Here is a 17,563-nt window from a genome sequence, read left to right as displayed (position 1 = left end):
GATCGCTCTCTCTCTCATCTCTCCATCTCTCTGCCTCCATAACATAACCCCAAAAATACCTCTGAACGCCTCTGATATTTACCTAGAAAAGGGCAGTCTATTCAACGTCTATCCTGCATTGTCAATACTACTGCACTTCCTCCATGTTAATGTATATCAATCTCCCATCTTTCTGCCTCTTGTCTGCCTTTGCAAAGATGCATTCAGACGTATTGCATTCATATGGGGCGAAGGGTGCCACTCCACCTGGGGGAGCATCAAGCCAGCTGGATGCCGAGGCAGCAAAAGGAGTCGGCACGCCTGGCGCTTGCTCGCCTTCTCACACTCTGCATCTCACCGCTGTCCTCGCTCGAGAGGTTATTGAAATCCAGCTCCACACAGAAGGCCGTCTTTGCTGAGGGAGGGAGCTGGGTAGGTGAGTCACAGAGGATGGAATAGACAGGTCGGGGCGTTCCTGATAAGGTCAGCATGCCTGTTGCTACTTCAGGCAACGAAATTAACACTCTTTTATTTACAGTGCATTTTCTGCCACAGTCCAACCCAGACGCCTGTCGGCTAGCCACCAGAGACACAGGCCGGGCTGGAGATATATATGCTGCATTTTCAAACTGCATGGAACATTACAATGGTATTTATAGGCGGTTAGTGAATGTCTGCTATACAGTCATGTCCAAAAAATTATTCAAAAGGATATTTGTGCATGCTCATTTCCTCTGCAGGCCAAAACACAGACTGGTGGGAGGCTGATTCCTTTCAGAGGAATAAATCTGCAATATTTGTACTCCGTTAATTTCTCATGACCAAACAGCAAGAAGTGCAATCAGTGGACGAGTGAGTTTCATTATGTTGAGGAATTAAGCCTGTTGTGAAAGACAAAGTCGGGGGTTGAAACGAGTGAGTAAAGAGCTCTCACTGGACAGGAAAAGCACAGACGGCTGGAAATTGATCAAAGGGAATTCTTATATTCCGAGCTCACAGGACCGAAGAGGAAAGCTTTACAATTGTCACCATGTCAGAGGCTTTTGCATCAACCATATTGTGCACAGGCAGAAGGGCAGGTTTGTAATGAAAAATGACGACACCACTGAGCAAAGATGACACTACGCACCTTCTGCCACTTCAAAAAAAGACGATGAAACAGGTGACAGCCACTGACTATTAAACTGAGGGCAAGTCAAAAACTTCAAGAAGCTTTCAGTGTTCAAGAGCGCCCCACTGTTTCCTGTCTGCACTAGTTTAACCCCATCACTTAAAAGGACGGCAGAGACACAGATATACATTAATAGAATGTGAAAGAATGAGTTTGGGGTGTTAATGTGTGATGGGAGGATTCTGAACGAGGCCAATGAGAGAAAGGGAATCAGCCTGAATGGCAAAGGCAGAATAAATTATCTCTTACTACTTGTTAAGTGAATTGGAAACCATATGCACAGAAGACTCAACTAATAAGAAACCAAGATACACTACAGTGTGTACATCTATACTGTTGGAAACAGTTAAACACATTACACCTACAAATTATGCTAAAATCACACACTTGACTGATTAAATAATTACTGAGTAATAATTCAGCACTTGTTTAAAAATAACCATCTCTACATCAACCTGCAACGTCCACATGTCCTGTCTGGTGGTCCATGATCTATGGGTCAGTGGACAGAGATATGTAGAATGTACTATAGAACTAGGGATCCAGAGGGCTAATGGTAAACCAAAGGCAGATTCTATTTGGAAACCCAGCAGGAGGGATGCAGCAGAGAAGAGTCCCATCAGTAGGCAGAGCAGGAGGGCAATCGCAACGGAAGAGGAGCAATTCTGAAGGATAACCTGGAGACGGGTTATGGTCTGGAGATCAGGAAAGGCGGCAGAATGCAGTAAAGGATGTGGGTGGGTCAAGGTATGGCTGTGGGTTGGTACAGTAGGCCGACTAAGGAGGGATGGTTTTGGCCAAGCTGCCGACTGGAGATCCGGAGTTAACCTGATGTCATTTGAGGCAAAAAACAGCTTTGGAATTGCTGGCATGTCGACTGGGACCTCAAACTTAGGAACAGACCCAAGAACAGATGAAATGTCATCTAGGACAGCTTACTCAGGGACATACGAGAGATTTCAAGAGGAACCTTTTTCCCATGAACAAGATGGGTGATGAAAAAAACAAACATGCCAAGCTTCAGACTCAGTGAGTTGGCTGGGTCCCTGATGTTTCTATCATACTGTCACAGTTCAATGTCTTTCTGGAACCGAATACAGACACACAGAGGAGGGTTGGTGCAGTGAAGGCAAATTATTTGCGGCAACAGAAACAGCATTGGAGGTGGATGGGTAGAAGCAGGAACCCAAGAGCCCTGGGAAAAACTCTGGTATATGAACATTGTTGAAGGAACATATGGATAAGTAAATTTAGTGGTTAGGGTAATGAAGGAATTAGGTTAGAGTGGCAGTGGTGGCATCTGGTGGCTTCATGCTAAAATGGCAGGACACAGGTGAAATGGTCAAAATGAACAATCCTCGGGTGCAAGTCATGAAAAACTTTTGTTTTCTACATCACATTCTAATTTTGCCCAGTTTATGTTTCATTTGTTGCTACTTTTACTAATTGAGTGCATGTATATGAGTGTTTCTGTGTGTTGGCAAAAAGGAACAAAGCCCTCTCTGTTCTTACTGTTGGGAGAGCGGGGCACACACACTGATGCAGCGCTTCGTCTTTACAGCCCTAATCAGTGACGACACCTGAAGATATTAAAACACTGCACTGGGCCATGAAATTAATGAGACACTCAAGGAAAACTGCATCCCTGACTTGCTTCAGTTGCGACTTCTGCTGCTCAGAAAGAGGAATTTCAATGTCCTACCAATTGTATTCACCGAATAAGTAGCTTCTCGTCAATAAACATCATCATAACTGGATTTAATTTATGGCACACAGAGAACCACCTCATAGAATATTAATGTTCCTGAAGTCAGTGACAACATGTTGTTTTGGAGGGGTTATGGAGAGCTGGCCATAGCTCAGAATAGCTGCATGACTCATCCCAAACTATAAACATCAGTTTTTTTTGCAGGTAATAAGGAGATGGTCATCAAACAAGATAAGAAAACAGCCCTGGAAATAAACATCCAGGAGAGAAGTTTCTAAGATGGACAAGCGGGGTGGAAGCAGGTGAGAAAATGAGAAGATAGGAGGACTGCTGTTCTGACCAACACACGTGTGAGAAAGCCTTGCTGGGAGATGTGGAAGGTTTGATTAGGTAGCAACAGGCTCACAGGGGTAGGAATAGGAAACACACAAACCGAGAGCCACAGGAAAAAAACGTCCATTTCACCACAGAGCCACAGACAAACAGCCACAGAGAGCAGAGAGGACGCCAATCTGCAACCACACCACACCAACCATCAGCCACACATATTCACAAGGGTCGCAGGTAGCCCGGCACAGACATATCCCTGAGGACTGGAAGGAGTCTTTGGTAGATAAGTAGACTGCACATGGTAAGAGATAGAGGCTCAATCTCGGATATGGGAATATTGTTTAACAGAGAAGAACATTATCAAGGCTATTAGTATGTATTGCAAAAGGAACCGCAGGCCCTTGCTCGTATCACACACCCAGTGTGGCTTTCTATTCCTGGAAATCAGTTTTACTGCCTTTGAGGCTGTCTGTTAAAATGAGGCCAGAGGTTTACTCACAGAAACTCCATGCAGGGACCAAAGCTTGGTTTGTTCTGAAATTTGACCTTTATATAAATTAAACAGGGGGAAAGCACAATGCCCGGCTTGAAGGCAGCAAATACTCGTAGCTGTCTAACTCTGCTGCATGATTTAGTCAAACAAACTTACAGTCTTTCCACTTCCTCTCAAATTCTTTTCTGAGTGTAACAAAAAAGCTTTTCCTTAATCCCAATCCCAAACCCCATTTGTTCACTCCACAAAGACAGGAAAGGGGCTTCCAGTATAGGTTATTATGGAATGTTATATGGAACGGAGGTCTGGCATTGAGACCTCTTGCAAGCATAGTGCTCTGAATTATAGCCCACCCTTTAGGTTAGCCCGAGAGAGAAGGAAGAATAATGCACTTTTGAATCCCACACTGTGCTTGCTGCAGCAGCTCTGTCAAACCGGGAGGCAACGCTTAGCTGAGCTACAGGGAGGCCCTCGCAAACAGACACACATGTGCTAACTTTCACACAAATAAACAAATAAAAGGGAGATAACACAAAGGCATGCTCGAAACACTTTGCGCAAGCCACCCATGGCTTCTGAGCAGATGTATTCAGAATGAAGTGTGTGAAAGTCATTCACTTTGGATTTAAACAGTCTATTTGCAGCGCGTTTGTCTATTTGCAGCGCGTTTCTGTAATGTGTTGTGTTGTGTTGTGAAATTGATGAAGATGTTCTCTTACTTTGCTTGTGTTTTGTCAACTTGCATGTGTTTTGTCAACTTGCATGTGTTTTCTTAAGTTGCTGTTCGTTGAGCTCTCAGGGCCACCGTAATCCACCACCCCAGCTTCTTCTCCAGCTTTAACTCTGCATTGCAAGTTGTGAAAGTGGAGATGCATCGTCCATCTTTCCATAATTCTATTCAAATGAGCAATGGTCGAAGAGGTTTGCTACAAGAGCAGCCAGGTATGCCTCATCTCATTGTGAAACACAAATGATACACAAAAGGTGTACACACCCAGGTAATGATTAAATTAGCACATTAATGTTTATTTAGGCAAAACTTCCATATGACCTTCCAAGGTCAGTCTGAGCAGGAACATCCTTTTCATCTTCAATCATAAACTGAACACTCATCTATTTAAGAGGTGCGCGATGTCATCCTCTCTCCCCTGAATCATCTTGGCTCTCCAATCTTTCCCCTCCACTCACTCCAATTTCCTCTCATAAAAAGTCTGCCTTCTACGACTCCCCTTGGCTTGAGTTTTTATGCCTTTTTGTGGCCCATCTCAAAGGAATGTTTTCAAGGTAATGTGATGATGACCCCTAGACTCCTCATTAAATAAATTAGTTTCACAGCATCAACTAAATATCTTAAATGTTAAGGCAAAAATACAGCCCACGCAGTGCGGACGACCTTAAAAGTTTTCTTTCATCTTTATCAACTAAAGGTCTTGGTCAGAGTCTCGTAGATTAGCCCGTGCATCAGCATCCATGTCCCAACCTTATTCAGACCGTCAGACAGACAGACCAAACAGAGTCGGTTAGATTCCACGACACTAAAGAGATGGATGTCAGAGTGACAGATGGAAAGTTGAGCATCTGTCACTGTGCTGTACCATTTGGCTGAAATCAAAGGGAGATGAGGGCCTTCAAAGGACAAGCAAAGCCGTGTCCGAGGCCAGACATGCTCTGGTGTGCCCTGCAGATTAGGGCCAAGAGGTTATATTGCTTTTCTTCTGTCTCTCCCTTTGTTCTCCTGTCTTTAGGGAGTGGGAAGAAGACAGACTAAAAAAGAAAAAAGTGGGGGAGAAAGAAAGGCAGTGAGAGAGAGAGAGAGAATGGGGAGGAGTGGGGGGCAGAGAATAAGTCAAGAGCAGGTTGCTTGTCTCCCTCCGCCACGGCGCACTGTGTTGATCAAACACTCGTTAGTAGAATTTGCTTGGTGTTTCCGGACAGCCAGGGTAATGAGGAGAGGTGGCTGGAACAGAGGGATGCTGGGCCTTTATGCTGGATCATTTCTGACAGTATCACAGCACTTTGCCTTTCAGCCCTTCCCCTTCCCTGCCCTCTCTAGCTCGCTGCAGCAGAGCCATTGCCTCCAGCGTGCCTTCGACTGGGAGCACTTTGACTCAGCTGGATGCGAGGCATGAGCTTAATAGTAGAGTACTCCACTGTGGAATTTTGAAGGGAATGCACACACTACTTCAAGTCTTAAAGGGTTTGTAGGTTTACTTTCTTGGCACCAGATGAAGAACACTTCTGCCCTGGAGCACATCTTATGAAGCCGGATGCTGTGTGTTTTAAAATGCATGCAGTGTGCAAGGTGTTGGCGACGGTGAACTTTTGCTCTGACCTTCCATCCCTCTTCTCTGTAGACAGAATATTCCCATAAGTATTCTGACAGAAATATTTTTATTCCAACATGTATTATTTTAACTTCTATCTACTATTTATCTACCTTATTTGCAATGCACCACAAACGCAAGCCGGATTTTGTCATTGAGGTATTAGACATACAATCTGTTTTGGTCCAGTCAGCAAAATTCAAAAGGTCAGGCCAATGTTCTTGCATGATGGCGATGTTAAAAGATTTTCAAAGTAGGGGGGGGGGGGGGAGCAGTGAACAAAGGCCAACATTTGGTATTATTGAAATTGAACAACAGTGCTTGTCAGATACATTGATTTTTCTGCTACTGGTTCCTACTATGATGATGCATGCATTATGTGAGCTGCCTCTGCAGTCAGGTGTATAACACATGCCTAACACCAGCAGATAAGAACACCAAGAGGAGCCGATTCTCCTTTGGCAAGGACAAGTCAGAGTGGTTGATAATGATATGGGTGGATGAATGTCTAGGGTCCTTTCAGTGTAATACACTTAAGAGTGGCCAGATTTAGCTTTAAGTTTAGCTGACTTTACGTTAATTTACGTTAATGCACAACATTGTTTACTTCACACAATGATGCAAATTGTTTGATAAAAAAAATTCTGCATGACTTTAAAATGCATATATTATATTGATTATCTCCATATAATACACATTCATATTTGCTGTACCATAACATGCTCAGCACATGTTACCGCTTGATAATGTGACCTTAAAGTAACAGTGACCAGGTTTTTGTTGCACTTCAAAAGTGCAATCACTTTCGGCTGCCTCAAGTCAGCAATGCGCCAACAATGTGTGAGTGACCACACTTCATTTTAAGGTCAACACGCACAAACATGGACACACATTTAAACAGTGTGAGCAAATAACAAACGGCATCAGTCTGAAACTAATAAAGACTCTTGTGTTGCACTTGGTGCCGCTTTGAGTTATGGCTTTACTGTGGACTTTCATGTCTTTCTGTCAACAAGCTTATTAAATCGAAATGGAGCAACGTTAGCTGACAACATATTGAGCAAATTCACTTTCATGGTAATTCCCTTGATATTTCCGCAGAACTTGGTGACCCATGTCAGCCATTGTGTTTGTGTTTTTCGGATTTTGTTTTATGTTAAAACATCAAAGTATGTCCTCATATTCATCTGTGCTTTTTGATATGACTGAGATTAAGTGAGAATAAAAAGAACGTAAATTATCCGATGCCTTTAGGATTCTTTTGATACAAGAAGGACACTGTTCATAGAGGAGGCGTAGATCTAAATGTCCTCTATGTTGGTTATCGCATGACATAGAGCTAATTAACTCTGGAGCGGAAAATGCAGGCCCTGTAAGGCGCAATAAGCATTCTCCATTAAAAGCCATCTAATTAGAATGCAAGCTACAAGGGCTTGAAGGAGAACACAACAAACAGAGTGGCCAGTGTAATTGTGAACGGAGCTCTGAGGAAAGCAAACATAATGGATATAATCAGCTGAGCACTTCTATAAGGTCATGATGATAGAACACCGTGGAAGTACTTCTCCATATCTGACTGAAGTTTCCAGATGGTGTTTTCCTCAACCGTGGAAAAGGTCACAGACATTTTAGCAGCCATGCACTTCAGATAGCATGCCATCAATTATAACCTAATCTATCTGTTGGTACCTGCGGTGAGAAGAGCTTGAAGCACAGAAACTTGGACTGGAAAGTTCTAACAATAATATCCTCAGTTAAAATGTAAAGAGGGGCCGTGCACTTTTGGACCCGATTGAAGATTTTCAATGTGTTGAACACAATAAAGTGAGTTTCTTCTGGATCAAAGTGACTTCTAAAAAAAAACAATAGCCTTTCATAGACAGGCTTTACTTCCCTTTTATGGTGAGTTAATATTTCATGGATAAAAACTAAATGTTCTATTCGGGTCAGTCTTATTTTCCCACTGCCTTTAAATTAAGAAGGGAGCCAACCAAAGCCAAAAGTTGTTGGGAAACTGTAAGATTTCCAAGTCAGCCAGTTCTCCGTCCACTCGAGGCCTTTAGGCTCCGTGGTTGATCGATAGTAATGGAAAAGCCAACAGGCCTCCAGAGCCCATTGCCAATTTAACCTGTTTTACCATGACTCAATTCTTCCCTGTTCTTCAAAAAACCCAGCTGCTTACCGGGGGGATGAACTACAGGCTTCTGCTGCTGATAAGAAGAGCGTGCAGGAGCACAGGGAGGCAGAGGTGGATGCAGGAAAAGAGTGTGTGTGTGTGTGTGTGTGTGTGTTAGTGTGTGTGTTAGTGTGTGTGTGTGTGTGTGTGTGTGTGTGTGTGTGTGTGTGTGTGTGTGTGTGTGTGTGTGTTCGCAAGCACCACTGGTTTAGAAAAGCAGACAGGTGAGTGAATCTTTGGCAAAGCATCCAAACAGCAGAAATTTGCTCAGTTTCCCTTCACTTGCACGATCATGATTCACACAACTCAGACACAGCCTGCTTCGTGGTCAATTTATGTATCACACTGGGCACATTATGAGTTCATGTGTCAGATAAATGCAAATTTCTCCATTGTGGGACTAATAAAGAACTTCTTAATCTTAAATGTGTTTGGAGCGAAGTTGGAAGAAGGATTTTTGACTGCGGGTGATAATAATAAATACACAGATTAATCTCCATAAAAAGCGTTCAAGGATCTTGCTCAGCAACTAACTGCTCTCCATATAACCGACCAGGGGTTATTTTTATCCCATACCTCTGGCCCTTTTTTATCCGTTCTGTGTACACGTTCTGTTATCAATAATTACCATAAACGATAGTGTTTCAATGGATAGAAGAGATAGGGATTTACTCATTTTAAACAAAGCCTTAATTGATACACGTCCTGCTGTTAGGCAAACACTTAGATGGGGATTAATTCTAAACCAAATTCAATTTAGAATTCTAACTGTGTTTATTGCAATTTAAAGCGAGATTACATTTAATCATGTTGCACTGAAATTCCAAACTCATTCAAAGCCTAATCAAGGATCAATTCTAAACCGTCACTTGTTTAATTTGTTCAAACTGCTTTATTTATCAACACATCTCTGACACAATCTTAACAAACTGTGCTTCTTAACGCTCCACCAAAAGAAATTTACAATGATACAATTAAAGAACAGTGCATCGATGTCCTGAAACCTCCTGTGATTTTTGCTATTTTTATTCTATCGATTCGGTTTAGGATTTATAGATACAGCAATTGTCTGGTAGCCTATTGTTCCTCAGGGTAAAATGTTTTCATCTTCAGGGACCTGCAGAGAGAGAAAGAGGGGAAGAGTAAAAGCGAGAGAGATATATAGACAAAGGACAGCAGCATTGGGGGCCGAGACATCTGCTCAGGTAAATAATGATGATGCTGCGGGTGAGGAAAAGGAATAAGATATGGCGGTCACGTTCGCTAGCATGGAGTCTCCATCTGTCCCCCGGGGTTAGTGGGGTGAGCCAGGGATGACGGTGGGCCTGGGAGAGAGGGGCTGGCAGGTTGTGGGGGGGGGGGGGGGGGGGGCTGCAGACTTGGGGACGCTGTTTGCCAGCTCCATTTTTATCCCAGAGGCCAAGCAAACAGTAAATGAGGTGTGCTTGATATAAATGCACTCTATCTGCTCAGCAATCTGCAGACCTTTCGCCACACGAAAGTTGAGGTTGGGATCAGGTGTAGTTTGTATCGATTTGCCCTCCGAGGTGAACTGTGCAATACAGCATCTTAAAGAGGATCATGTCCGCGTTCTCGTGTGTGTGTGTCGCGATCGGGTAGAGACATGCAGGACTTTTATCCTCTCTTTCATGTCGACTTGTGACGGCACATTTCCTGAGAGAAGGGGCCAAGTGACACTTAAGACCTTTCAAATATACTCAGAGCTGCTCTCTAAAAGCATTAAAAGCATGTTAAGGGATAAAAGCTGGACACAAAAAGAGGTACCATTACAGGATGTGTTACAGCAAACAGACAACGAATTAGACACCATATAAATCAATTACAGGGCATGATGATGATCTAAGGTCACATATTACACATCTTCACGGGTCTCGAAATCAATTGCACCCTATTTACATGACTGATCCCAAGCGAACTCAATAGTCATCGACAAAATGTTTTCTTACACTAGACAAAAAATGTCTGGTGTTGTGTCACAATCAACAGTTTGTCCACAAATCGTAGCATTCTAAGATTACAAATTGAGCCACACCCATATGGAATTCAGGAGGTAAGTGCCTGTACCAATATATTAGTTGAAATATCAATTTTGAGAAAGAAATGTAATCGAGGAAACACAAATACAACCAAAGAACTTGAATTAACAAAATATTTTTAAAAGATAAATAGGTGCATGGCTTTTCTGCATTGTATTCTGTGGATGATTTATAGAAGTAGAAGCTCTTTTTTCACTTAATATAAAAGATGTTACGTAAACTATTCTTATTAGCAACTAGCACTGTTGTCCACTGAACAGTTCTTGTCACTTCTCAGAACCGAGACAGAAAACTGATTATCAGGTGAAATGCACAGTCTGACAAGGTTGGGTAAATTAATAATGCATGATATCAAATTATTGTATAGTGTTGAGCGATTGTGGTCAGTGTTCAGAAATCAAAGCGCAGGACTTCCTCAAAGCTGGATTAAGCCTCTGACTCTGTTCGCTTCTCTGTCGGAATACTTAAAGGTGACGACCTCCCACCAGAATATAAAGTGTATCCTTTCTTCTCTTTAAATGCTTGGGGATGAATCACAAAAAAAGGCGAAGGGGGTTCAGAAGCCGGTGCTATTGATTCAATTTCTATGACCACAAATACTTTAAAGCATAATAAGCCTATGCTTCAAATTCCCATCCATTTTCTAGGCTTGAAATGGCCTTGTCGTTACCTACAAATCACAGTTCTCCGCAAAGCTGCCCTCCCTGGAGCGATATGTCCATGACCACTGGGGAGGGGGGGGGGGGGGTTAACAGAAGGCAAGAGACACAAGCAAGCCTCTGAAAAATGTAATGGTTTCTGTTGAGGATTTAGCCAGTGGTTCGGCAGTGTGGAAGTATCACTCATGTTCCAGACGTGGTAGATCCTCTGGGGAGATGGCGAATATTAAAGGGCTTTACAGGAGCCTTCTCGTGAAGGCACTTGACAGGAGATTTGTTTATGACCTTCAAAAAGGGAGGAGGAAGTCAATAATAGCCCCGACTGCCTCTTTTGCATCTCAAGGCAGTCCCTGGCGTGGAAATAGAAAAAGAGAGCCTGCGGTTTCAATTCATCACAACTGTGCAGCTCTTCCACTTCTTTTAATCACGTTGGGCAGGCTCTTTTGAAAGCAGTGACAAGGCAATAGCTGTTGCCAAAAAACTTAGTGGATCGGAGAGGAAGACCTAGTTACCGTAAAATGTATCAACGATCGGACAGTCAACAGTTTAGAAGTAAAGAAGATATGGAAGACTGGGTGCAGGCAACTGCTGACTTAAGATATTAAACTGTCAATTTCCTAAAATTCATTCGTTAAATTATCGCTGACCACAGATGCATCAACTTCTGAAGCTCTCGCTCTCCCTAGAACCAAGCCAAAGCTGTCAACACAATCACCATCAAAAACAAAATGCAGAAATCAGAGTAAAAGATATTCTTGGAACTTCCTGAATACATCGAAGATTTCACCACATCCCTGAACAGAAAATACAGACATTGAAATGTTTGCACATAGGCCTAGTTTAGAAATATTAAATAAACATGAATGTCTCGTATTGAAAGCCGCCCGTCTTCATATCCAACTCTACAGAAAGAAATTCTAAAGAAGAGCTGGGTGTTTGGTCTCTAAATATAGGTTGGGGATAATTGCCTGAGAGTAAAAGAAAACCTCAACCTGTCAATGAATGATATACGACATGCTTTATTCCCCAACAGCCTAAAGTAAAAGTGCCAAGTGCGAAATCACAAGGTAGATGAGGCAATACGTGCAGCGTTGCATACTGTATTCCTTATATACGATAGTGCTTTCTGCTAAAACAGAGCAAATCACAGCATCGTTCTTCTCCTCAAATAAACTGGAGCATTGGACGTCTTTCTGATGACTTTGATTCTGAAAACCTGGGCAACTGTTCAGTGCAGTAAGGCACGACAAACAAGGACTTCAACTTCTAGGATACAATATCTGCTATGGAGAAAGACTATAAGTATATCTGCCAAGGATGTTCTTGTCTATGTTTATTTGTTTGTCTGTTAGTTAGCAAGATTACTCCAAAAACTGACAAGATGAGTTACAGCAAAACTGCAAATAAAGGGACTTTCTTTCCATTTTCCAATGAGAGATATGCCAACAGTTTAATTGATTTCCTAAAGGTCATGGAGCTTGAATTAGAAAAAACCTGGCATATTTAGATAACTGACATCTATAATTGTGTGAAATTTATTGCAGATCCATATGAAAATCTGGGGAATTATTTATGTGGTTTCATAAGGGGACTGTTGGGCCTTGGTGGAGGAAAGCGCTCCACTGAGTGCTATTCTAGTTTATGTACGTCAAAGAAAGGATGTCTGACCAAATGAGTTACTGGGGAGATTTCTTTTCAAAGTAGTGGGGGCTGTAATCAACTAAGTATTTGGTCAGTCGATTCAGAATTGGCTGTGCATTATTATTATTCAATTATTTGATTCAATATAGTTTAATGTGATCGATGTAGAGCCATTAGTCGTGAAAGGTTCATCCATCTCTCAGCTCTGCAGATGCACAAAAATATGGACCGCAGTGACAAAAACAAGGTGTCACTCATCGTGGTCCTTTAAAATCTACAGATGGAGATGATCGGGCCCGGATGAAACTGGTCCACAGAAGAACTTTTTAACTGGTCCCAATTAGCAAGTTCGATTAAGACTAATATCTGCTGCTAAACAAACCTTCATTATTACACCTTCCTGATCCATCTTCATAAATGAGAGGATGAGGATCTGACTTGACTTTATTCCAAAATTAGTCTTAGCTCTCAACAGTTAACCTTTGATTAAATAACGACCCTGAAGCCATTTGTACGAGCAGCTTAATACAACCCATGGTCGCAGTATATCGTCAGATGACCTCTGTTAGCCGTTGTATTAATGACTGAGCAAAAGAGGAATTCAGATAATGTTCTACTGAAGTCCACATCAGGAGATTCCCACAATGGAGGTTTTAGTTTCCTGTGAGAAACCGATGACAATGTTGTTACTTTGACCCAAGATTGTCCCACAACCTCAACCAATGGAAACTGTGAGGACAGAGGTTGTCTAACCTTATTGGAGAACTTGTTTGAACCCAAACCATGTCACATCACTAAAGTTTACCAAACCCTAACCAAAGAAACACAACATCCAAGTATGGATGGATCGTGTTTTCAGGAAACACAAAAGATGAGGTATCATGCTAGTCTACAAAAACACTCCCTTTTATGTGGTCTCTCCAAGATGTCACATATACAGGCTATTTTATTTATCGTATTTTTAGTATTTAAGCCAACTCATGTCATGTCACTGAACCGGACCAAACCATAACCAAAGAAACACAACATCCAAGATATCACAGCTCAGGATCCTTCTGTTTGTGTCAGAGTAAGACAATAAGCATCAAAACAAACAGAAGTTATTTCAGGAAACACAAAAGCTCTGGTGGGCAAACAAAAACAAAAACACTAAAGAGATAAATACTCAAGCTGTGATCTGAATACAAAACTTGCTAATCTATAAAACACTCCCCCTTCATGTGCATGTGGTCTCACCAAGATCTCATATACATAAAGACATTTGCATTATTCTCTGAATTCCATGAAATCATTAAATGCAGCTTTGGGATGTGATCTAACAATGTAGTTTCATCCCATTAAAGTTGTATATTGTGGAGTTGTTTAACTGTAGAGTCCTAAAATCCTCCAAGACTAAACCATGTCCACGCATTCTGCTTTTTCCTGTTTTTTTCCACAGCTTCTAAACGTCTCATGGTGATTTTACCGAGTTGAGATGAGTGACGTTAAAACTCCGTGTAAAGTTCGACTCCCTGTGAGAACTGGAACCAGCGCGAGCGGAAAGTCCCGTTATATCCGTCAGAAGGTGAACAGACGTCACAGGCAGCTAGCTACACGGTGGGAGCGTGTGAAGGACGTGGAACAGCCGGACTCACCACGGAGTTCTTCATCGTGGCCTTCACGGAGAAGCCTCGTGTCCTCAGCTGCGTCTTGTCCCTCGACATGTCCTCAGGTGTCTTCCTCTCAGAGCCACGGTGCGGCTCAACAAGTGTGTTGTGTTGTGTTGTGTTGCTCTCAGACTGTCGCGGGTCCTCTTCCCTTCTTTGTGTGTTGCTGTGGTTGCTATGCGACATCAGAGACGCTTTGGTCTGGTTGCTGCAGAGACTTGTGTCTCCTAATCACCATGGAAACCACAGGGCAAGTGTCGTGGAGTCTGAGTGTTGATCTTTTTATTCATTATTATAAAGATGGTGATATCACATATGAAGATCAGGTTTATAATAACATAATCTATTATACATTTTGAGATTAAATGTAATTTAATAAATTGTCTTTACCGTCGTTAAAACATTTATAATTACTAAAAAAGATATTAATATTAACATCTGATTTTTTTTTACTTTCAATTGGTTTTAATTTATTAAAAAAATATAAACAGAAAACATATAGATATTATTTACATTTACATATATAAATAACGATAAAATGATTACATGTAGTTATAGCAATAATTAATTTGTACTTTCAATGTGCTTTTTACTAAAAAAGTATATATACTGTAATTTTCTGTTCCCTTATTAAAGATAAACTAAAAAAAAGTTAAACTAATTAAAAATATGACAATATTACAATTACTAAAAACATTCAAATTCTTGATAAAATAAAATATATGTATATCAAATTTAATAAATATAAAGATACTAATTGTGCAGCAAAAGATCCAATGATTCGGAATTTAATTCAATTTACTTTCAATTTATCCTTTCCGGATGGTTCTTCCTAACCATTATAGGTCCAAGTCTTTCTCTTGTGTGCAGCTGTAGTGGCCAAAGGATTCTTAATGCACCTTATTCTGTTGTTCAGTGACACTATTGGGTCAAAAACTAGTGCCCCTTGCTTCAGCCAGCTGGTCACGAGTAATGGGCGACAGACAGTGAAACGATGACCCGACCTCACACTGGATGACCGGACTTTTCGTCTGCTGCACACTTCCGTCTGAGACACACAGGATTGATCACACGCTCAGCTCATCATTACATACACACACAGCATTTCTTCATCCACAAGCAAATCCTTAATGATGCTCTTTGTGTGGCAGGTAGACCACGGCCTTGACTCTCAATAAGCTGGTTAGAGAGGGGGCCCCGGCACTGAATCATTCCAATTTAGGGATGTGGTACTTTTAATCTTCTGATATCGCTTTTTTGCCTCTGGAGAGTTTCTTGGGTGAACTGGTGCAACTGTTATTAATCTTCAGTGCACAGGCAATTTCTCTAAAAGCCCCTATTTGTTTTTTATGGCTCCATCGAGAGAGGAGGGTGTAGCAGCAGGGAGGGAGACTGTAAACAAGGTATGCGGGGAGAGCAAGTTATGTTCCCGTCAGCATTCGAGGCTGGTCTCTCCCTCTCTCTCTCCCTCGGAGGATTAAAAAGAGGAAGAGGGGAGTTTTCAGAAAGCAAACCGGAGCGTCAGCATGAATTCAGCCGGACTGAGAAATGATTGTTCAAACAGCACTGCGCTATCTCGCTGCTGTGCGTGCGTGGCGAGGAAGCGGAGCCGGTTCTCGGGAATCGTAGAGGCAGTGCTTGCAAAAAGTGATGCATGAAATATGAAATATGTGTCGTGGGTTTTACCAGTTTCTGTACAATTCTGAGTTCATGTGTGACCAAACGTGCAGGGAGGTAGATACTGAAGGTATCTCTGTCAGGTTAGCGGTATCCTGGGTCAAGTTAATATCTATTTCTTCCAGTTGCTTAAAGGACACAAACAGTATATACTGTCAAAACGGACTTTGAAAGGGAAAACTAATTTACATTTGCAGCCACTAATGATGTCTCACGTATAACCAGGTGGTTCGGCAGGTATGGAAAGAACGAGGCAGGGAAACATGGGTAGAAAAAGGACGCTACAACACAAACAATACTTTGTAGACCTCGCTTTGAGGAATACGTCTTATTTTTTAAACATCCTGTCTTGATCATCATACCGGGCCTGGTTTTGATCTACAGCTCATTTTCTGAGCCACCTCCAAACTCGGGAACCATTGTCCACTGTGGGGGAAAACAGCAATTATGATATCATTAGAGCAGGAGCCGGTACAAGCAGAGGACCCAGAGGGGACTAGTAGAAGAGCCTCAGCAGGAAAAAAGGATCGTAGAGACTTTGCTGCAGAGTCAGTTTCCCCCCCAATTACCATGAAACAAGACAAACAGTCATTAGAGTCGGCCATTAGGCTGTAGGAAGAGCGGCCGGGGGCTTGTTCGGTTTAACAGTACGTCAGGTTGTGAAAGTCACACAGAAAATGTACAAGGTCCCTGAGATGACTGTTATCCAACGCAAAGGCAAATCGGGATTCTTGTATGTGCAGTTACGAACAATATTACACATTCCCTGATTATAATTACCAAATGAAAAGATGTAGCCTAAATAACATTGAGTGTCCTGTGGAGAAAATGCAGCAGAGGTCTTTAAATACTGAGAAACCCATGAAGAACAATAAGTCCTGGTAACAACACTACTGAGTCTCATAGGTATAATAGAATAATTTGATTGCTGTGAGTAACACTGATCTGAATATATCACATGTTATACTGTTCAGCACGATTGCTGGACTATTTTACTGTTTATTGTATATTTACAGATATTTATGTATTTAAACACAAAAACAATATGATGCTCAATAAAGTTTGAATCAAACAGGAATTGATGTTGTGTGGTTGTTTAAATAACAAGGAATTCAAAAGCAAACCAAATCACAAATATAAATCATGCTGATAATTAATGGACAGTTTAAAAATAGTAGAGATTGAAACAAAAGCTTATGCCTCTTAGCCACAATTGCTTTCTGAAATTTCGAGAATTATAATGACAATAAGTTGGAGAAAACATCTTCTATATACATGAGGACTGGGGCTATAAATGATTTGGCAGCACATTGGCACATTTACCTGCAGAGTTCTCTCAACATGCAGGGCCACTGTTTCCCTGCCGTCTGTCCGGTGAATCCCGGAGTAAGTTCCAGCCCGTGACCCTGAACTGGAACAAGTTAGAATATGAAATATGATCGATTGAATGAATAAATAAGCATCAGTCTGGACCAATGTTAATCACGTAAGGATATCCTGTCCAAAAATCCACATGGCACCTTGAAGTATTCCACATTCAACCAAAATTCATGTATAATTGTCCTTAGAGAATGTTAAATGCTAGAGAAGCACATTAGACTGACTACGACAGTTCCCACGCTTTGTATTTATGTATTCCTCTCTAACTTTAAAGCAACACTATGTAACTTTCACTGAGAAACAGCGCCCTCTGCAGCCACAT

At 41.7% G+C, this 17,563-nt stretch overlaps 1 protein-coding gene across 1 annotated transcript in view; it reads right to left on the bottom strand.

Annotated features, from left to right (window-relative positions):
- The window catches only part of pacrg (PARK2 co-regulated), a 129,174-nt gene extending 114,812 nt beyond the window's left edge, over nt 1-14,362 (bottom strand). Inside the window, exon 1 of the mRNA XM_062397773.1 lies at nt 14,173-14,362. Coding sequence (XP_062253757.1) covers nt 14,173-14,241 — 69 coding nt within the window. The 5' untranslated portion in view covers nt 14,242-14,362. The remainder of the gene's footprint in view (nt 1-14,172) is intronic.
- Nucleotides 14,363-17,563: the final 3,201 nt, after the last annotated feature.

Source organism: Platichthys flesus, chromosome 10 (assembly GCF_949316205.1).
Source record: "Platichthys flesus chromosome 10, fPlaFle2.1, whole genome shotgun sequence".
Lineage (NCBI taxonomy): Eukaryota > Metazoa > Chordata > Actinopteri > Pleuronectiformes > Pleuronectidae > Platichthys > Platichthys flesus.
Note: the sequence above shows the minus strand (reverse complement) of the source record. Positions and strands in the feature narration are given on the sequence as shown.